The following is a 23,721-nucleotide window of genomic DNA, read 5'->3' on the forward strand; positions in this document are numbered from 1 at the left end:
CTAGGTGTTGGTTTTCTCATCTGGAAGTTGACAGGAGTTGCTCAGATGATTTACATCCTTTCCAGTTGGATGACTTTCTAAGGCCAGAGGCTTGAGCCACCTGTGACTGGCCCCCTTGCTTCTCCCTCTTCAAGGTGCTATGCCTGCCAGCCCTGGAGGCTGGACACATCTCTTCTTCTAACCACCAGGGGGCAGGAGTACACTCTCCACTCTCAGTTGCCAGAGTGGCCACTCAGTGCCCAATCTACCCACCTGCCCTTGAGGGCTGGTCTTCATCCCTTCCTCTGGATGTTTTCTGCTAGTAGCTGGACTATTTATATCACTTATATTTATATGCTTGCTGCCATGGTCAAGGCCGGACAAGGTGCTTCTCTAGCCCTTCTTACCTCAGATGTCTGAACAGAACCAGGCAAATCACTAGCAGCTTCCTAGGAGCCCCCAGGCCTTCTGCTGGGGCTGGGTAGGGTAGCTACTCACGCAGATGTGCTATCAAGTGAGCTTAAAACTTCCAACCTTCCAGTGCCCTCTTCATGCTTCTGGTGTGCACAACTAACAGGTGAGACGCTAGCCAGGTGACATCCAGTACACGTCCCTTCTCTCCAGAATGGGAGAGGTAAGTAGGGGCAGGTGTCTAGGGTTGGGCAAGGAGAGGGCATCTACAGGGTCAGGCTCAAAGTTCATTTATTGATATGTTGGACACAATAAAACCATAATTGCTATTATAAAAAAAAAGACAAAATAGGGCTGGAGATGTGGCTCAGTGTCGAGTGCCCCTGAGTTCAATCCCTGTTATTAAAAAAAAAAAAAAAAAAAAGGATGGGAGTTGCCAGAGGCTGAAGGGAGTTGTTATTTATTGATTACAGAGTTTCAGTTTTATAATATGAATAAGTTCTGGAGATCTGCTTCACAACCGTGAGAATATACTTGACAATACCGAACCATGTGTTTTAAAATGGCTGAGATTATAAACTTTATGCTATAGTTGGGCACAGTGGCACACACCTAGAATCCCCAGCTACTCATAAGACTGAGACAAAATAAAAAATAAAAAAGACTGGGGATGTAGCTTAGTGGTAGAGTACCCCTGAGTTCATTTCCCAGTATTTAAACAAACAAACAAAATTTCTAAGTTATGTGTTTTTCTAAATTATTTTTTAGTTGTCAAAGGACCTTCATTTATTTATTTACAAGTGGTGTTGAGAATAAAACCCGGTTCCTCACACATGTGAGGCAAGTGCTCTACCTTTGAGCTACAGTCCCAGCCCTATGTTTTTTTTTTTTTTTTGGTACTGGGGATTGGAAGTTATAATAAAAATAATGAACTCAGGTTCATCAGAATTCAAGTCAGTAATGGTGAACTTTCACATGACTGTGATGGACCCATCACTGACTTGAATTCTGATGAGTACCAGTACATGAATGGCAAAAACAAACATCCTGTTCGAAGATTGGACCCAGAGTACTGGAAGACCATACTAAGTTGTATATATGTTTTTATAGTATTCGGGTTTACATCTTTCATTATGGTTATAGTCCATGAACGAGTGCCTGACATGCAGACCTATCCACCACTCCCAGATATATTCTTAGACAGTGTTCCTAGAATCCCATGGGCCTTTGCCATGACAGAAGTATGTGGCATGATTCTATGTTATATTTGGCTCCTGGTTCTTCTTCTTCACAAGCACAGGTCAATCCTTCTGCGAAGGCTCTGTAGTCTGATGGGCACTGTATTCTTGCTTCGCTGCTTTACCATGTTTGTGACCTCCCTCTCCGTGCCAGGACAGCACCTGCAGTGCACTGGAAAGATATATGGCAGTGTATGGGAAAAATTACACCGGGCTTTTGCCATTTGGAGTGGATTTGGTATGACCCTGACTGGCGTTCACACTTGTGGCGATTACATGTTCAGTGGCCACACAGTCGTCCTAACTATGCTGAATTTCTTTGTCACTGAATATACACCAAGAAGCTGGAAGTTTGCTGGGGCCCCTTTGGCTGTGGCTCTCAACATCTCCCCCTCTCTGTTTAAACAACAAGCATGTGGCTTAGGGACCGTGCCTGTTAGGCAGTCCAATTCAACATATGGTCCTTACCCGTCATCAGATGAACTGACCTCTAGGCGTCAGCCTCCTGTCTTAGGTTGGTACCACTGCAATTGGATCATACCCGTCACTGACTACCGGTCCAGCATACAGCCATACTTGTGGATAGGCCTTTGCACCTGTGGGGGGGTGAGGTTCTTTGCCTCACCTCTGTTGGCCCCCAAATTTTAGACCATCACTAGTAGAGGAGGATGCAAAATGCCATGACATTAAGCCAATTGAGGGCTCCTTTGAAAAAATGTTGAGGATTGTTTTAATATGTAAACAAAAAAGAAGGTTAACAGATCTGTTTGTTTACTTTCACCTTTCCTTTTCATTATATTTAATAATTCTCTTAAAGATAATGTAAATTGTTAAGAAAATTGTTTTCTTTTAGTGCCTTCTGTAGTGTTACATAATTTTTTCTTTAGCCATTATTGCCAGAATTCCTATCTTCATCCCAGTGCCGGTGAAGACAATGTAAATTGTTAAGAAAATTGTTTTCTTTTAGTGCCTTCTGGAATGTTACATAATTTTTTCTTTAGCCATTATTGCCAGAATTCCTATCTTCATCCCAGTGCTGGTGAAGTCAAAGATAAAACCAATCTACAGCTTCTACAATAGCCATCACTGAACTGCTTGCAGAACTTGCCTGGACACATTGTGAGCTCACCTGTATGCATTGTGAACTATCTGTTGGTGCAGCGACTTGTGGTAGTGTTGGGGTATTTTTGCTGATGATGTCACCGGTGGTACAATTTTTCAAAGGAGCCCTCAATTGGCTTAATGTCATGGCATTTTGCATCCTCCTCTACTAGTGATGGTCTAAAATTTGGGGGCCAACAGAGGTGAGGCAAAGAACCTCACCCCCCCACAGGTGCAAAGGCCTATCCACAAGTATGGCTGTATGCTGGACCGGTAGTCAGTGACGGGTATGATCCAATTGCAGTGGTACCAACCTAAGACAGGAGGCTGACGCCTAGAGGTCAGTTCATCCGATGACGGGTAAGGACCATATGTTGAATTGGACTGCCTAACAGGCAAGGTCCCTAAGCCACATGCTTGTTGTTTAAACAGAGAGGGGGAGATGTTGAGAGCCACAGCCAAAGGGGCCCCAGCAAACTTCCAGCTGCTGGCTGATGATTGGCTCACAGCGGCCCCAGCAACATCTAGCTGATTGGCTCCTCGGCCCCAGCAACATCTAGCTGATTGGCTCCTCTGCGGTGATGCTCATTGGGCTGTTTCCCTGCCCTTTCAGACCACGGAGCTGCTCATTGGGGGACTTTTTTGGCTCCGCCCACGTGACCCAGCCAATCGGCCTCAAGAGCAGGAGGATTGTGGGAGGTGGGAGAGAGAGGCTTGTGGAAAGCCGGTGGTGGCAGTTGAGGCTCTGAGGGTTTTTCCTGAGAGACTATTTTGTTTGGCGTGTGTGGTTCTAAAAATAAAGTTAGTTTCTTTTGACAAGTGGCTCCTGATTGTGCCCAGCCAGACTGCGGCACTCAGGGGCACTCAACCGCTGAGCCACATCCCAGTCCTTTTTGTATTATATTTAGAGACAGAGTCTTACTGAGTTGCTTAGTGCCTCACTTTTGCTGAGGCTGGCTTTGAACTTGTGATCCTCCTGCCTCAGCCTCCAGAGCCATTGGTACTACAGGTGTGTGCCACTGTGCCTGGCTCCTGTGTGTTTTTTTTTAACCACAATTAAAAAAAAAAGTTCCCAATACCTAATTCTTGATACCTTGTGGGGCAATTAATATCATGTGAACTATTATCAGTTCACCTACTGCTTCACAGCCTGATTCCATATACCCAGAGTTGTTTTAAATTTGAAGATAACCAATACAGTGTAGTCATCATCGTAAAGTACCCTTTAATTCTTCACTCAGTGAAACAAGTTGAGATTTAGAATGGTTTTACTCGTTGTTTATGATTTGTCTCTCTCTTGTATTTTATGAAATCTCAATTTTTATATTGTTTTAAAATAATCAAATGTGCATAGAATCTAAAACCATAAATATGGGTCAAATTTACTATTTTGGAAGTTATAATAAAAATATAGTATTTTTGGTTAGTTTTTCAAGACTTTCACTTGAAATTTTAAAGTTGTTCTCATTTAGTGTCACTCAGATGTGTGCACATATAATCCAGTGGAAAGAGACGCAGGATGGCTTGGAGACCATCAAATATAGTCTAGCAAGTTTTAATATAGATACAAATAACAGTTTTGGGTGTTTTAGACTTACACCTGTAAACTTCAGAGGTTGTTTTAGTCAGATTTTTTCACTGCTATGACTAAGGAACCAAACCCGCACAATTATACAGGAGACAAGGTTTATTTAGGACTCACAGTTTCAGAGGTCTTAGAAGGTAGAAGGCTGCCTCCATTCCTTGGGGCTTGACATGAGGCGAAACATCATGGCAAAGTGTGGCAGAGGGAAGCAGTTCCCACGGTGATCAGGAAACAGAGAGAGAAAGACTCCACTCACTGGACACAAATATATACCCCAAAGCCACGCCCCAAACACTTTAATAACCACAGTTAATCCCTCTCAGGAGATTAATCCACTGATTGGGTTAAGACTCTCAAAATCAATAATTTCTCCTCTGAACCTTCTTGCATTGTGTCACACATGAGCTTTTGGGGGACACCTCACATTCAAACCATAACGAGTGAATATAAAAAAAGGTTCTTAATGGATTGGAAAAATAAAATACGCTGAAATTACACAAATGCATCTTTTCTTTTTTTTTTTTTAGAGAGAGAGAGAGAGAGAGAGAGAGAGAGAATTTTAATATTTATTTTTTAGTTTTTGGCAGACACAACATCTTTGTTTGTATGTGGTGCTGAGGATTGAACCCGGGCCGCATGCATGCCAGGCGAGCGCGCTACCACTTGAGCCACATCCCCAACCCACAAATGCATCTTTTCTTGAGAAAATGGTGCATTGATGTCCTTATAGTTTCAAAGACTGAATTGTTTTATATTATGATTCAATGGTGGGAAATTATTTCCCCCCGGGGTTTCTGGTTTTATTTGGTTTATTACATTTATTCTCAATTTCTTTTATTAGTTAAATATAATTTGAGAAGTGCAATTTGAGATGAGTATAATGGCACATGGCTATAAGTACAGCAGCTCAAGAGTCTGAGACAAGAGGATTCCATGTTTGAGTTCAGCTTCAGAACTTAGTAAGACCCTGTCTCAAATTTTAAAAAATAAAAGAGGCCTGGGGATGTAACTAAGTAATAGAACACTCCTGGGTTCAATCCCCAGTATCCCTCCCCCCCCCACAAAAGTGGAATTTGGATAAAATAAAAGCATTTTACAAAAGTATATTTGTAAAATATACTCTATATAGGTAACTACTACATGTCTAAACTTGATCTCTCACTAAGGCTCTGTGATAGTCCTTGTTACTTGGTTGCCCATCACAAACTCAAGCCATTTAAAACAGAAGTATCTAAAAACTCCTACAATAGATGTTCCTTGACAATTTAGCTGAAAGGAGATGAAAGAGATTAGCTTACACTCAGGTCTTTGAGTCCCTCTATAGCTTGGATCTGGAGTGTCCCCCAAGACCTATGTGTTAATGACTTAGTCTCCAGCCTGTGACTCTATTGGGAAGTAGTGGAATCTTTAGGGGGAGGAGCCCAGTGGGAGGAATTTAGATCATTGAGCACATGCTCATGGAGAAGGTATTGGATTCTGGACCCTTCCTCTTTCTTTTTCTCTCTCTTCTTAGATGCCCTTGGTAAGCTGTCTCATTCTATCACCTGCTGCCCAATATAATGTTCTGACTTGCTCCAGTTCCAAAAACATAGCCAACTTACCATAATCTATAAAACTGTGAGCCAAAACCTTTCCTCTTTTCAAATTATCTCAGGTATTTTGCTACAGTGATGAGTAGCTGACTAACACTAGTCCTTGACTTGCAGGAAGGAGACCAGAATTCCCATTTAAAGTCAGTTATTAACCAGTAAGACTCTAGAAAAATCTTCTAACTCCTTTGGGCTGAAGTTTATTCATCTATAAAATTAAAGTGGTTAGACTATATGATCTCTAATATCCTGTCCTGATCTAAAATTCTATGATTTAATTAATTAAGAGGACTTCTGGTAGGTCTCTTTCCTCTATCTCTTTACCCTTCCATTCCCCACACCCATACTCCATTCTGCCAGTTTATCATTTTCATAGTTTAATTGTACCCTCTGTGTAGGTAACTACTACATGTCTAAACTTGATCTCTCACTAAGACTTCTTTGATAGTCTGTCACTTGGTTGCCCATCACAAACTCAAGCCATTTAAAACAGGAGTATCCAAAAACTCCTACAATAAATATACCTTGTCTTTCAGCCTCCCTGACCTAGTCCACTGATCCCTCCCCCTATATAATTGTTCTGCTTGTTGGGCTTTTAAGGGCACAAGGAAGTCAGCTGCCAGTCCTCATTGTTACCCACCAGTCTTTGAAGGAAGACCATTTTCTTGTTCAAGTACAAGTGTGATTGAGAACAACAGTGCTTGAAGTTGAGATTCCTCAGGGTCTCAAACATGTAGGCAAGTGCTCTACCACTCAACCACATCCATGGAGATTGAAGTTAAGATTCTATGCTGTAGAGTGCAAAGAGTACTAATGAGCAAATTCAGAACCTGGCTCTGTCTTTAATCAGTTACTAGGCATATTAGGAGTCTGGCACACAGGAGAAATAAAGCCAATTCCCTTCAGTAAAATTTTCAGAGCACTTCCTGTACCTAAAGTCCTACTTGTCCTTCCCCTTCCTCTCTCTGCACTCAGAGATCTACCCTGCCTGGTAGATCTCCTATTCTCTGTGAGACTTACTGGGCCAGTGAACTAAAGCAGAGGCTGGGTTATTAACAGATGAGAACAAGGTATTCTTCTCCACCTAGGCTCAACAGTGGAAAGCCCAAAGTGTGTAATTTTGTCAAGGGGGAGCTAAGTGACCCAAAGGGAGCAAACATCATTCAGAAGGCAATAGAAGGCTTGACACAAAAGAGAAAGTCAAGACTAAGGACTAGATAAAACTCCAAAATAGCAGAACAGAGTCAAAAAGGAACCTTGGCCTGGAGTCCCAGAGGAGAGGTCCACCCACGACACTGTGGCCTGGAGATCTGGAGGAGAGACCTGCCTGATGCCCAGAGATACATGGTGAGCCACCCTGCGCTGGGACTCCTTATTCACCAAAGCATGGCTCCACAGCCCAACATCAGGGTACATATAGGCTTGAGGCTGCCACCGCCAAGAAACTGGGATATTGCCGCTTCTACCAAGGGACAACAATAAGGACCTGGTAAGACATCACCAAGGTCCCTGTGGGCCTGGCTCCACCAGAGGTTTCTCTACTTGGGGTGCTAACAGTTATCTTGTTGCTGAGGTAACAGGGAATCTTGCATGAGGCTGCCTATCTCTTGTTTCTCCTACAAATAGCCAACTTCCTTTTATTACCCTCTCACTTGTCATATAATCTAATACCTCCATAGTCTCACATCCTACCTCATAAACATCTCAGCCAACCCCCAACCCCCCTTATACCATTAGAAACTGTAAACCATTATGCAAACCTATTGACTATAAGGTAGAAGATAACCGAACTCATCATTTCTGATTATAGTGACAAAACTGTAAATGTAAAAATAGAAGCTAATGGATATATGGCTTCATATTGGGTACATTGAATGCTGTAATATTGATCTCTCCATTAAAAGTGAGGTATTGGTAACCTCTAGGGACACTATAAGACAATAGAGCAGAAGCTGTAATACCTCGGATCTACACTGCACGAGAAGAAAACTCATACATATCATGAAAAATCAAGGGAGGAAAGTGCCCCAAACAAACCAAGATACTACAACAATAGAATCCATAGATAGCACACTAGGTGAAATGTCAGAGAAGGAGTTCAGAATATACATAACTAAAATGATTTGGGAATTAAAGAATGACCTAAGTGAGTAGATATAGGCAAAAATTGATCACTCCAACAAAGAGATAAGAGAACAAATACAGATTGTAAGAGATTACTTCAAGAAAGAGATAGAAATACTGAAAAAAAACCCCACAGAAATCCTTGAAATGAAAGAAACAATACATCATTAAAAAACCCAATAGATAGCATCTCCAACAGAGTAGATCACTTTGAATTCAGGATCTCAGACAATGAAGACAAAATATACAATATTTTATTTATTTATTTATTGTTAATAGACCTTTATTTTATTTGCTTACTTATATGTGGTGCTGGGAATCAAACACAGTGCCTCACACGTACAAGGCTCTACCACTGAGCTATAACTTCAGCCCCAAAATATACAATCTTGAAAATAAAGTTGACCTCACAGTGAAGATAGTAAGAAACCTTAAACAGAATATCTAAGAATTATGGGATACCATCAAAAGACGAAAATTAAGGCTTATTGGGATAGAGGAAGGTTCAGAGATTTAAACCAAAGGAATGCACAATCTATTCAATGAAATAATAGCAGAAAATTTCCCAAGCACAAAGAATGAACTGGAAAATCAAATACAAGAGGCCTATAGGACACCAAATGTACAAAATTACAACAGATCTACATCAAGATACATTATAATGAAAATGCCTAGCATATAGATTAAGGATAGAATTTTAAAGGCCGTAGAGAGAAAAATCAGATTACTTATAAGAGAAGACTAATTTGGATTGCACCAGATTTTTCAACCCAGACTCTCAAAGCCAGGAGATCCTGGAACAATATAAACCAAGCTCTAAAAGATAATGGATGCCAACCAAGAATTTTATATCCAGCAAAATTAAGCTTCAAATTTGATGATGAAATAAAAATCTTCCATGACAAACAAAAGCTAAAATAAAGCCTGCACTACAGAACATTCTTGGCAAAATATTCCATGAGGAGGAAATGAAAAACAACAATGAAAATCTGCAAAGGGAAGAACTACAATAAAGGAAAAGCCAACCAAAGGAGAAATCAAGTCAAGTTAAATACCAAAAATAAACAAAAATGACGGGTAATATAATTCATGTCTCTTTCAGCCCTTTTGGGTGAATTTTTACACATAAAAATTTTAACTAAAATGTCATCTAATTTTTCAGGTTTCTGTTTATTTATTTATTTTTTTTGTTTTCCATTTCTCTTCACAAAGCTACACAAATATTTTCTTTAAAAGTTTTAGCATTTTCTATGTTATATTTTAATATATAATTAATCTGGTATGCGTATATACATTGCCTGTGATATGAGATGAGGTATATTTTACTCTCTTATAATTAAAAATCCATTATTCAAATTCAAGGATAAAAAGGATCAATCAGAGTAAAAATTGTTTAATAAGGTATTTATAGAGTTAAGGGCAAGGTAGAGGGAAACTAACAAATTTTGTGAAGCACCTTTCCTTTCATAAACTTGGAGAGGTAGGAGGTGAAAGAAGAGAGAGCCATTATGAAAAACTTGTAGGAGAAGGTGACCTAACTGAAGCTATTCCCACCAAAAGCATGTAGAAACCAACTCACAGTCTAATAGAGTCTTATAGGGAGGAATAAAACACCTTGCTCTACTCTTGTATATTCTAAGTTCATCTATTTGGTGTCCCTTTCTGATGGAACTCAACAAGAAACCACATAATGAGGGACTTATCATGCAGCCTACAGCATATGTCTCACCAAGAGGTGAAAGGTGGAGAAAGGAGCCAATATGGCAGCCATTGGTTACATGAGGTTACTGAATATTTGAAAAGTGTCTAGTCTGAATTGAGGTGTGATATGTGTTAAATAGACATTAGATTCCAAAGAATTACTAGGACAAAGAAAATGAACATGAAATATCTTACTAACAATTATTTTCTTTGCAAATTATGTTGGTAATCCATTGGGTTAAATGAAAATATATTAAAATTAATTTCTCTATTTGTTTTTAAAAAATAAGGAAGTAAAGGAGAACAAGGTAACATACTCTGAATCTTCGTTGTAGTACTATATATCCATATTTATATGTTGTCATTTTTTATATTTGTGTTATCAAAGTTCATATAACTATAAAACTAAATAGGGCAAATGATACCATATATAAATTATATCTCAACAAACATGACTTTAAAAAGAAATCTACTTCATGAAATGTTTTAACAGTATTGGGCACATACTAACCACCTGATAAATAACAGCTATTATTATGATTCATTAAAACCACCATCATCAAGCTGTTTCATAGTGGGGTAGGGAGGGGGAGCATGGGAGGAATAGACAAACTCTATATAGCGCAAGGGATGGGAGGGGAAGGGAGGGAGCATGGGGTTAGAAATGATGGTGGAATTTAATGGACATCATTATCCAAAGTACATGTATGAAGACATGAATACAACTAGAAGAAAAAAAAAGAATCAAAAAGGAGAGTCAATAAATTTAATGGATTCATAAAGTTTATATCTGGGGTACTCTTACAATTCAATTAAAATCCTTAAAGAGTTTTTCCTATTCAATAATTAAAAACAAAGTAAAAGAAAAAAATAAGCAAAGGATATGAAAAAAATCTGATATAAAAGACTAATATGCTTTTTATTTTATTGTATTTTACTTTTTGGTGAAACCTAGTTTTATTTTAAAATTAAGTGCATAGCACTCATCTAATTTCATTGGTGTAGACTTTAGCACTTAAGTAATATGCTGTTTAAAATCAACTTTATTGATATAATTAACATGATGTACCCATCTAAATGTACTACTCATTTAAAATAATGAACATTTAAATCACACCAAAAAAAATCCATATTAATCCCTTGAGATATAATTTCTTTATGTCCTGGTTCCAGACAACCACTGATGTATTTTCTGTCATTTATGCTTTTTCTAGTATTTCTTATAAATGAAATAAAAAGATTTGTATTCTATTGTTTTTGTTTTTTCTTTACCTAGCAAAATATTTTTTGAGATTTGTTCATGTTGTTGTTGTATCTAAGTATATTTCATTGTATGAATATACTTCAATTTATTTATCTATTTGCCTGTTAATAAATATTTGGGGTCTTTCTAATTTGGATTTATAAATATCTGTGTACAGCCTTTGTGGACATACATTTTCATTTCTCTTCAAGTGGAATTTTATAAACAAACCTGATAAGAAGCTCCAAACTGGTTTTCAAAGTTGTTGAATCATTTATATCTCTCTAGCAGTGTGTGAAAATCATAGTTACAACATATCCTTGCCTTGGTATTTTGTTCTTTTAAATTCCATACAGTTATAAAAATTCAAGACTGGAGATATAGCTCAGTAGTAGAGCATTTGCCTAGCATGCATGAGGCCCAAGTTTTGATCACCAGCATTGCTAAAAAAAAAAAAAGCCAAAAAAACTAAAAATCTAATATGTGTGTTATTTTAATTTGCTTTTCCCTGATAATTAAAATCCTAGCTGGGTATGGTAACACATGCCTAGAATTCCAACAAATTAGGAGGCTGAGGCAAGAGTATCACAAGTTCAAAGCCAGCCTCAGTAAATTAGGGAGGCCCTAAGCAACTTAGCAAGAACCTGTCTCAAAATAAATGGGCTGAGAATGTTGCTCAGTGGTAAAATGCTCCTAGGTTCAATCACAGTACCAATAAATAAATAATTATCTTTTGTTCACTTTTCTATTGAGTTTTTCATCTTGCTTAACTCTCTTATAAATACCAATATTTTTTCAGTTTTTAAAAAATGTTCTACAAAGACCATCACATCATTGACAAATGATTACAGTTTGGGCTTTCACTTTCCAATATAACTCACTTATTTTTCTTACCTTATTTCATTATCTACAACTTCTAGCAAAATGTACTCTTACTATAAATTATAGTAAGTATGTTCATCATGTTTCTGACTTTAATGAGAAAACTTTATCATTTTATTATTTTATTTATTTATTTTTGGGTAGTGGGGATTGAACTCAGGGGCACTCAACCACTGAGCCACATTCCCAGCCATACTTTTTCTTTTATTTAGAGATAGGGCCTCACTTTTTGCTGAGGCTGGCTTTGAATTTGCGATCCTCCTGTCTCAGCTCCCTGAGCCACTGGGATTACAGGCATGCACCATTTCACCCAGCTTGTCTTACTATTAAATATGATATTTCTGTATGTTTCTAATGGCTATGCTTTACTGTGGGAGGCCTTATAGCACGTGACCATGTCTGACTCCCCTGATGAACAGTGTGGCATCCGGCAGTCACACTGTGATCTGGATAGCCCCAGTCTTCTAGGATGCAAGCGACTGTGTCTTCGTGCATGGGTGTGCCTTCCTATATCCTCATGGGTTGAGCTATGCTCACCTGTTCCTTTGTAATATTACCCCTTACCCTGTTTAGGATAGAATGTTCCATGGAAACATCCTTTGTGTGTGTGTCCCCTTCTCTTACTCTGCCCTTGGGTGTGGCCTACCTAGATGTCAGTCAACCTGCTGACAGCAGACATGAAGCTAGACTCAGCCCCCTGAAATCTGACCCCTTGCCTCATTTGAATAGCTTCTGCTCAATAAAAGGGGTCTACACACATGGGCTCTCTCTCTTTCTGCGGACCCTTAAGGTCAGAGACGCTGTCACAGCACCCCCAAAGGAAAAGGTATTTCTGTCTCTTGTGTGGTTATTTAGCAAGGCCCAGTTATCCCAGTTCCCCTGGAGTGACCCCTGAGTGTTTTAGTTGCGTGCAACCCAGCTCTTTACTAAACTAATATGAAAATTTCTTTCTACTGTTAGTTTGATAAGTTTATCAGTTGGGAATTCTTACTAATAAATGCAAGTAGACTCTAAATTTCTCTTTAAACACAATCTTGGAGAATTTCTTAGGATATGATCTTATTTTTAAAATAAAGAAATGTGATGTTATTAAAAAGATATATAGGGGCTGGGATTGTGGCTCAGCGGTAGAGAACTCGCCTAGCACATGCAAGGCCCTGGGTTCGATCCTCAGCACCACATACAAATAAATAAGTAAAATAAAGGTATTTTGTCCAACTACAACTAAAAAAATAAATATTTTTTTTAAAAAAGATATATAAACTGTAACATGTGATGTTTCTAATTTGATTTATAACATAAAGAAATGTGATTTGGGGGCATAATTTATTTCTGTTACATGTTATAAAAAGCAAACAAGCAAAAACCTCAAATCTAATGGCTACAGATCTATAGAGGAGCCAGACTCAGTGGTGCATGCCTTTAATCCCAGGGACTCATGAGGCTGAGGCAGGAAGATTGCAAGTTCAAGGTCAGCCTCAGCAATTTAGTGAGGCCATAAGAAATTTAATGAGACCTTATCTCAAAATTAAAAATAAAAAAGAGCTAGGGATGTGGCTAAGTAGTAAAATGCCCCTGGGTTCAATCGTCAGTAACCTCCTACCCACACAAAAAAAGTAGATCTATAGAAGCACAGAATGAAGAAAATACATTTAAACTTGTTTCCTGGAGAGTCCTAGTAAGGAAGATCTTATAAGAGAAGCTGCAAGTTCTGGAGATCAACCAGGTCTCAGATTATACTTGATTATAGTAATGGCTATGGATGGTCAGAGTGGCAAATCCTATAAGGGACTATGAACCTTGAAAACATCCTGATCTCTTAAAAGGAATATCTGCAGGACACAGGATTTGATGGTTGGGCCGCAGAGACATTGTGTGCCTTGGTAGAAGCACCCAGGGCCATCCCATACAGAGGCTCAGGTGCATGGGTGCATTCATGCCCAGCAGCCCAGAAGGCATCACACCTATACAGCATCACCTTTCTTCCCTGCAGTCTACCCCCTACTCCTACCCTCCTGCAGTTCCTGACACTTCTACCACAAGGGTGTTTACTACACCCAGACACTCCCTAATGCCTCTCACTAGCCAAGGAACACATTTACTCAATCAGAAAAAGGCAAGCCTTCCTTCAGAATCCTTACTGCCCCCTGCAGGAAGACTGTCATGGTCACAGTACCACTTCCTGGTGGTTATGAGAACTGAGCTCACAAGAAACAGCCCAAGCAGAGGTCACACAGCTGAGGACAGCAGATTTTATGGAATTTATGCAGGGATTTTACTCTGTAGTGAATCTTTCTGAGATACACAAGTTCTGCCACTTTGACTGACTGACAATAGACAAACTAGTGGATCTTTTTATTGAACAATATGATATTAATGCCAATAAGCAATCAAAACCAAGCTCCTAAAAATATATCTCACACAACTGCTCTCAGAAGTACAAAAAGTAGTTCCCCTGTGACCCTCATACTAAAAACATATCACGTACAAGCACTAAGTGCCAGGCACTGTGCTTTGCAAATATTACTTCATTTAATTATTCCTCCTCCTCCTCCTCTTTATTGGTGTTGGGGATTGAATCCAGGAACTTGTGCATAAAAGGCAAACAATCTACCAACTGAGCTATATCCCCACCCCATAATTTAATCTTCTTAGTTGGTATGATTATTATCTCAATAATACAGAGGTGAATTCTGAGGCACAGAGTCTTAGTTCATTTTCTGCTCTCATAAAAAAATACCTGAGACTGGGTAAGTTTTAAAGAACAGAAATTTGTTTTCTCAAAATTTTAGATACTAGGGAATCTGAGAACAAGTTACCGACATTTGGTTTGCTTTGGAGGGCTTATCCTCTGGAGAGCAGGAACACTGTTTCCTCATACAGGAGAAAGGGGAAGGGCAAGTTAGTCTTGTTTTACAAAAGCCTCAATCCCATTCATAAGGGAGGGACCTTCCTAATCATGTTTTAGTGGCCTCTCCTCTTAATTCTGTCACATTAGCAAAACCTGAATTTTGGAAGGGACACATTCAAATCATTATACCAATTAATTTTTCCAAGGCACCCAGGGCTAGAAAGTGCCAAACCATGAGCAAATCCAGGCAACTGGCCTAGTCTCTTATCTTGAGTACTACATTCTGCTTTCTTTTATTTAAAAGAAAAAGAAATATCATTGGGTGGAAATATACATAAGTTCAAACCACATGTTGCACAGCTGTGCCATAAATAATTCAGAGAACATTCTGGGCAGCTTGCATATGCAGCCCTGGTCAGATGATAGGTCACTGTCCAGGTACAATCTTACACCAATGAAGGTTACCCTACACTGAGATCTGAAGCAATTGTCTAAATTTTCAGAACATAACTGTTCCTGCATACACAGCGTTTGGGGACAGTAGCCAAGTGCAGCATCATATGTATCAAACCTAAATCATTAACAAAGCCAAGGTTGAAATCATGGGAAGGAGGTCCAGCATCATATTCAAAACTTGAGGCAAGATAAAAATGAGACAAGAAACATCCATCTGCGGTAACCAAGAGACTCTAGAAGTGAGATGGAATTGCTTAGGGAGACCAAAGAGTAAGTGTGTGTTGGAGCTTCTCTACTTAGGTGTCTCTGTAGAGCTGACTGCTGAAACTTAAAGTGTCTGTGGTGAGTCTGGAAATAAAGGTTATGCATTCATGGGGCTGGAGGTATAGCTCAGTAATAGAGGATTTGCTTCACCTGCACAAGGCTTTAGGTTCAAAGCTCAGCAACACATACACACACACACACACACACACACACAGAATTTGCATTAAATGCATTGCCAGAGTTAATGGAACTTTGCTACTCCCAGTGGACAGCAGCAGCTGCATTGTCTGGGGGAGTTTCAGAATCTCAGACCCCGACTAAGACCTACTTATATCTACCTGCATCTTAACAAATCTCCCCAGGAGATTCATGCATGCTAACTTTTAGAGTTGGAGAGCATTGTTTGGAGACTGGATCAAAGAGGGACAGGTTTAAGGCAGGAAAGAAAGGATGCTTGGGAGGAGAAAGGAGCAAATGCCCTATGTGGGACATCTGGGATAGCTACTGCCACAAACATCACTCACTTTGAGCCAGTGAGTTTTCAATCATCCCAATTTTTTGGAAAGAAAAACTAAGTTTCAAAGACAATACCCAAAGTTACACAAGTACATAAAAGAGTTGTAATTCAAACTCAGCCTTTAGGGACTGGAGGTGTAGCTCAGCAGTGGGTAGAGTGCTTGTCATGCACAAGGAACTGGTTTTGAGCAGCTTTGTACCACAAAATACAAGCAAGTAAACAAACCAAAACAACCCACAGTGTTGAGGATTTGCTGGCCTGCACAGGGCTTTAGGTTCAACACCCAGCAACACACACACACACACACACACACACGCAAGCACACAGAATTTGCGTTAAATTAATTGCCAGAGTTAATGGAACTTTGCTTCTCTCAGTGTAGAGCTGGGTGTAAGTCTGCACCCAAACCTCTCTCACAGGTCCTTCTATCTTCATGAGAAATTATGAAGGCACAATCTAATGTGTACACCTAACTCTGGGACTCCTGGTGCCTATTAACTCATCATTATAGTTTGTATAAACTAGATTTGGAAAGTCAAGGTGTGGGAATATCAATATAGTATCTCTGTGCTCTACCACTGAGCTACAGATTAAGGATCTGAAAGATGCCATGTTCAGCATTTCTTTTTCTTTTTTTTTTTTCATTTATTTTATTTATTTTTTTATCAGCATTTCTTATCATGGCCTTGTCCCTGAATTTCAGCCCTGGGAGCACTTACCTGCCCAAGAATGAAGATTGTCACCTGAACTTCCCCTTTGGGCGGCAGCACCTCTCCCACCCAGCTGCTGCTACAAAGATGCAGTCTGGCTATGCTTCAGTCAGGGAATTCCAGTTTTGCCTTATGTTTGTGGCAGCCCACCAGAAGCCAAGGAGGACCAAAGTCAACTGTCCCTTGTAACTACTCTTTTTAAGGAACTATTTTACCTGTAGCAGTAAGTGGAATCTCTTAGGGTTTCCCATTAGAAGTCATTCTGTTTATCAGGCTATGATGACATCATGGTCTTATCAATGACAGATTGTGCACACATGAAATTTGTAATATAGATCTAGGTTTTGGGAATTTTGTACCTTGCTATTAGTAGAAGTTTAACTCAAGACGTACCTGAAACAATTGCTTTTTCTTATCTTTACTTTCCCTTACATTGTTAAGTGTATTAAGTAGGACCACTTTGTCAGTCGCTCATTCATTCATTCATTTGTTTGTTTATACACAGTTTCAACCAACAATTGTCAAATGTTGGATCTCAGCTACAAGCTAACACATAGGACATGAGGAAAAACAATACAAACCCTACCCTCTAAGAGAAGGAAATAAACCCGGTGTGATGGCACATGGTGGCACACGCCAGTAATCCCAGTTGCTTGGGAGGAGACAGAGGATCACATGTTCAAAGCCAGCCTCAGCAATTTAGCAAGGCACTAAGCAACGCAGTGAGCACCTGTCTCTAAATAATACACCAAAGAAAGAGTAGGGGATGTGTTTCAGTGAAATGCCCCTGAGTTCAATCCTGGTACAAAGGGGGGGGGGAATAATATTTAATAAGTGTCATTTATTTCATGCCTGGTGTTGGCCTAGAAAGACAGACTTGGTTGCATATATTTATAATAGCATTTAAAAAGTTCATAAAGTCACCATTCAATATGGGCACATCAGGAAGGGAATGATACAGTGTCCTGGTACCTGAAAACACAGGCAATATTCAGTGGTAGAGCACTTGCCTAGCATGCCTGAGGCCCTGGGTTTGATCATCAGCACTGAAAATAAAACAAAAGAACAAATCATAAATAACAGTTTATCTGTTCTGGAGCCCCTCAGTAAGCACTGCTTTCCTTCCTTCTGTCTTTCTTTCCTTCCTTCCATCTTTCTTTCCTTCCTTCTTTCCTTCCTTCCATCTTTCTTTCCTTCCTTCCTTCCTTCCTTCCTTCCTTCCTTCCTTCCTTCCTTCCTTCCTTCCTTCCTTCCTTCCTTCCACTGAGCCACATCCCCAGCCATTTTGTATTTTATTTAGAGACAGGGTCTCACTGAGTTGCTTAAGGCCTTGCTAAGTTGCTGAGGCTGGCTTTGAACTTGTGATTCTCCTGCCTTAGCCTCCCAAGCCGCTGGGATTATAAGTATGTGCCACAGCACCCGGCTTTGTTTGTTTTCTTAATTACTTATGTTAAAACTTATTTGTCTCTTGCTTGAGTGGTAATACACTTACATGGTTCAAAATAGTATACACACACATAAACAAGGTATACTGTCTCTCTAAGTAACTAGTTTCTCACAGGTCTTTTCTATGTTTGTGCATTTACAAATAAATGCAAATGCTCCTACTTACCCACCACTTACCCCTTTTATGCATAAAATGTAGCACACTATCTACAATACTCTGTATCCAACTTTTCATTGTTTTCAATATATCCTGGACAATGACAGTGTCTGCGTTCTTTTTTAATTGCCACATTAAACTCCTTTTTGTGAATGGGCCACAGTTCATTTAACCAGACCCTTACGGATAATCATTTGGGTTATTAGTCTTAAGTCTTAGTTCTTTAGTTTATAAATATAGCCTTTTGTGTGCACACCTGAATCTGAAGATTAGTATTCAGAAATGGGGGTGCAGGGTCAAATGCATTTTTGCTGTACTGGGGAGGGAATCCCTGGCCTTGTGGATGCAAGGTAAGCACTCTACCAACAAGCTACATCCCTAGCACTTTTTATTTTGTTTTGAGACAGGGTCTCATTAAGTTGCCCAGGCTGGCCTCCAATTTGCAATCCTACCTCTCCTTCCCCAATAGCTAGGTTTACAGGTGGGACTACATAGAATGCCTTTCAAATGAATTTTTTTTTTGAGTTTATCAATGAACCTTTATTTTATTCATTTACTTATAAGTAGTGCTGAGGATTGAACCCAGTGCCTCATACATGCTAGGCAAATGTTCTACCACTGAGCCACAACCCCAGCCCCCAAATGCATTTTTAATAGGACAAAATACTGTATTGATAAGGCATCCCTCATGGGGTTAGTACCACTTTGTAATCCCATCAGCTATGCATTGAAGTTACTGATTTCTTCAACAGTTAGAGGTGAAAAGTGAAATCTCAGTTGTTTTAATTTGCTTTTCTCTGATAATGGGAGAGGATGAGCACTTTTTAATTCTTTCAAGGGCCCTTTGTATCTCTTTTTCTGTAAACTATTCCTGTCCTTTGCCTGTTTTTCTTTTGGATTTTCCTTTTCTATTTCTAAGAACTTAGTATATGTTAGAATAGTACTGTGTCTGTGGCATAGGTTCCAACAATTTTTTTTTTCTGGCTTGCCCTTTCTTTCTTTCTCTCTCTCTCTCTCTCTCTCTCTCTCTCTCTCTCTCTGTCTCTCTGATTTTACTTATAGTGATTGTTTTGTATATAGTGAAAATTGCTATTTTTTTTACTTTTGTAGATTTTAAATTTTGAGTAATAATTAAAAAGGTTTTTGCCATTCTGAGGATGTTAATGGATTTACTGGACACCATTTATAAAAGAGTCAACCAATCTTTTGTCTCTAAGAGACAGGAAGCCTGTACCTACTCTACCTGCATGTTATAGACAATACTCAGCTGGCACTTGAAAAACCTATTATTCTTACTTTAAATTTTAGTATTTTTTTAATATATCAGATAGGAAATTTTAGTACTCTTTTTTTAAAAAAACAAAACCAAAAAAAACCCCTACATCTTCTAAATCATTTAAATTCCTGCCTTCAGTCTGAGTCACTTGCAAAAGCCACAACTCTCTCTCTCTCAGACCAACCTCTGCCAGCCTCAGCAATTTAGTGAGGCCCTAAGCGACTTAGTGAGGCCCTATTTCAAAAGAAAAAATAAAAAGGGCTGGGAATATGGCTCAATGGTTAAATGCCCCTGGGTTCAATCCCTGGTACAAAAAAAAAATATTTTTATTTGACAAATGATGATTGTATCTACTTATGGGGTATTGTATCTACTTATCATACTTATGTGCGAACCACATCTTTTTAGAATTATTTCTTTGTCACTACTGCCTAGTAGTTATAAGAAAGTTTTTCTTTTTCTTTTTTTATTGCACTTGATCTATTTTTCTGAATTAAAATTTTTTGGGGTACTAGGGGTTTAACCCAGGGGTGCTTAACCCCTGAGCCACATCCTCAGTCTTTTTAAAAAATTATTTATTTATTTTAAAATTATTTTTATATATGCTTCTAGATGTTGAGGGACCTTTTTATTTTATTTTATTCAATTATTTATATGCGGTGCTGAGAATTGAACTCAGGGCCTCACATATGCCAGGTAAGCACCTTACCTCTGAGCCACAACCCAGCTCCAAATTTTTTTATTTTAAATTTTGAGACAGGGTCTCCCTAAGTTGCTCAGGGCCTTACTAAGTTGTTGAGACTGGCTTTGAACTTGTGATCCTCCTGCCTCAGCCTCCTGAGTCTGCTGGGATTACAGGTATATGCCACCGTGCTCAGCTGAAGTAAAATATTTTTAAACTTCCCACCTGATCAAAGTAATATATGTCCATTGTATGAAATTTGAAAGTTACAGAAAAGAGTAAAGAAGCAAGAAAAACATCATCCATAGTTCTACCAACCCGGGGCAACTACTGCTAACCCTTGGCATATTACTTTAAACTCTCTCTCTTCTTTTTCCATAAATTGAATTACCTCCCCAAACCCACCCCTCCACCAGGGATTTTAACCTAACAGTGCTCAACCACAGAGCCACATCCCCAGCCTATTTTTTTATTTTTTTAAGACCAGGGTGTTGCTAAGTGGCTGAGGGCCTCGCACAATTGCTGAGGCCGGCTTTCAACTTGCGATCCTCCTGCCTCAGCTTCTGGAGCCACCAGGATTACAGGTGTGTGCCAGTGTACCTGGCTTGAAATACCTTTATTATTTTTCTAGATAATATTAGATCAAAGATTAAAACATGAAAGATAAATCCTCCCTTGGACTAGTTTTTGATTCCGAGGAGACGAAGAGGGGCAAAAAAAAGTACAAATCAAGGAGCTGTCCCACTAAGAACTAGGGAGGTACTAGAGTCCCATGATAGCATAAGACCCCCCAGAGCCAAGGCATGCAAATCTTTGGGCTCAGACCTTCCTACAGCTTGGCCCGGTAGGTGTCCAGGGGCATTGTTGGTTTTTGGCTGAAAGAACCCCTCTCACAAGAATGTCAGGGCTTTCCAGGAAGGACTCAGAGGATTGTGAATGGTTCCAGGTTCCCACCAGTATTTCACAGACTTCTTGCTCTCTGTGGATAACATATGAACCCACCCTTGGGAGTTGCTGATTGTGATCTATAGTCTGGAAAAAAATGAGGAGATGGGCTTAGATCTTGAGAACATTCCCTTAAAATGCATCAACCTGAGATGATATTACTCAGGGCTTCAAACAAGGGAGAATACATCTCCCCAGACAAGAGAGGAGAGGCTGCCACAGCTGTTAAAAAATAATTAGTGAAAGTGAGAAATTTGGAGTACCCACATCCCTCCAAATGTGCCCAAATGCCCCATCTCAATTCAGAGTCCCTGCTTTCTTCATCAAATCCACCAAGCTTACAAACAACCGGCAGGCAGTGAATTCAACATATTCCATAGTTCTATAATCCACTGGTTCAATTTTCAGGTCCTTTGCAGGGGCTATTGGAAAAGGTATTAGCTCTGCAGCTACAAGAAACAAAAGGTTGCCGTTCTCAGTGGCTCAGGAGGTTGAGGCAGGAGGATTGTGAGATCAAAGTCAGCCTCAGCGATTTAGCCAAGACCCTGTCTCTAAATAAAATATAAAAAGGGCTGGGGATGTGGCTTAGTGATTAAGCATCCCTGGGTTCAATCTCTGGTACAAAAAAAAGAAAGAAAAAAAAAGCAAGAGTTTCTTTTAGGGTAATTATCGAAGAACTCTGGTTTTCTGATTGTGCCTCAAAAATTACAAGCTCTGAGCTTGAAGTTTTCTTTTTCTAAGCTTTTTGTGCAGCCTAAATAGGTACAACATGCTGGGGCTCAAACCCAGTAAACAAGGTTGGGGCTCAGCAGGTGGAGAAAGATGCAACATGTGCTTTATTCAGAGGTAGTAACAGCCTCCAGCTTCAGCTTTAGCCCCGAGGCAGTTCCATTTTAGCCGTCTTTTAGCCCTTATTTTGTCCCTAAGTCTTTTCCATAGGCCTTTTTAAGAAATATTTTTTTTTTTAGTGTAGATGGACACAATATCTTTGTTTATTTATTTATTTTTATGTGGTGCTGAGGATTGAACCCAATGCCTCACATGTTCCAGGCAAACATTCTACCACTGAGCTACAACCCCAGCCTCTCCATAGGCCTTTTTTATATGCCAAAGGTGGCATGCTGCCAATAGATTACATAAGGGGGCGCATGCTCACAGGTTAATGTTTATGACCTTGAGTCTATAAGCTGAATCAGAGTGTTTCTGGCCTTGAAACCATAATATAACATAGCTGATTCCAGCCCTTGCTACACACTATAAACATAACACAGCAAAGTCTCAACGAGGAAGCCTAACTACAGACATTGGGGGCCTGCCCCAAAGATAGGCAAGCTTACTTTCCAGTCCTTGTAGGTCCCATTCCCCTCATTGTGTCTTTTGGAGGTAGAATCTTCGTGCTCAATAAAAAAGAACAGTAACCATTCTGGATGTTTTAAACAGAAAGGATGTCATTTACAGAATCAGATACTTTAAAAACTGTTGGAAGCCAGGCACGGTGGCATACACTTATAATCCCAATGGCTCAGGAGGCTGAGTCAGGAGGATTGCAAGTTCAAACCCAGCCTCAGCAACTTAGTGAGGCCCTAAACAACTCAGCAAGACCCTATCTCTCTAATAAAATATAAAAAAGAGCTGGCGATGTGTCTCAGTGGTTAAGTGCCCCTGGTTCAATCCCTGGTCCCAAAAACAAACAAAAAAACTGTCAGAGGCTGTCAGCACGCCAAAATCCCAGCAGCTTGGGAAACTGAGGCAGAAGGATCATAGTCCAAAGCCTGCCTTAGCAATTCAGCAAGTCCATAAGCAATTTAATGAGGCCCTAAGCAACTTGGTAAGACCCTGTTTCAAAATAAATAAACAAACAAACAAATAAAGGGCTGGGGATATGGCTCAGTGGTTAAGCACCCCTGATTTCAATCCCTGGTACCCGCCCCCCCCCCCAAAAAAAAAAAAAAACATGCTGGAAAGACTAAAGAATCAAAAGGCAGGGAAGCAGGTGTTAGTTAGCAGGTTCATCATGGCAGCTGAGACCAACTCAGGAAACTGCCTTGAGAAACCCCTTGTTTCCCGGTCAGGACCCCTCACAGCGGTTACACACCTAACAGCAAGAGCAGGGTGCCTCCTAGGGGAAGCCTGGGGCTGCAGCAGAGCCTCAGATGATCTATGCTCCTCACAGCACCCCTGATCCTGGCTTCTGCATTTCTTTGCTTTTCAAATAACTCATGAGTACCTGTCCTTGGCAGAATGAAAGTCCTAGAACACTGGCGGCAAGGGGACCTGGGAAATGTAGTACCCAGGCATCCTAGGAAAGCAGCCATTAATGGTGGTGGAAGATAAAAAGGAGAGAGGCTGGGGGTGTGGCTGGGTTGTACAGTGCTTACCTCGCTCGCACAGGGCCCTGGGTTCCATCCCCACATCCTCAAGCACTGGGGGAAAAAAGACAGTGGGGAGCGGAGAGAAAGCCCTATAAAGTCTCACACACCCAATCAAAAAAACCTGTATAAGTCAGGAATTCAGGAATTCGTCTTTCTTAACTCGCTCTTCCTGTGGAAAGCCCCTGCCCTGCC

General features: G+C 39.9%; 1 protein-coding gene across 1 annotated transcript in view; it reads left to right on the forward strand.

Annotated features, from left to right (window-relative positions):
• Nucleotides 1-530: 530 nt before the first annotated feature.
• The window catches only part of LOC124095245 (sphingomyelin synthase-related protein 1-like), a 39,263-nt gene continuing 16,072 nt past the window's right edge, over nucleotides 531-23,721 (forward strand). The window contains exons 1-2 of the mRNA XM_046448421.1: nucleotides 531-556; nucleotides 1,337-1,978. Coding sequence (XP_046304377.1) covers nucleotides 531-556; nucleotides 1,337-1,978 — 668 coding nt within the window. The remainder of the gene's footprint in view (nucleotides 557-1,336; nucleotides 1,979-23,721) is intronic.

This window comes from Marmota monax, unplaced genomic scaffold (genome assembly GCF_021218885.2).
Source record: "Marmota monax isolate L192 unplaced genomic scaffold, Marmota_monax_Labrador192_F-V1.1 WCK01_AAM20220418_F8-fsc00043, whole genome shotgun sequence".
Classification (NCBI taxonomy): domain Eukaryota; kingdom Metazoa; phylum Chordata; class Mammalia; order Rodentia; family Sciuridae; genus Marmota; species Marmota monax.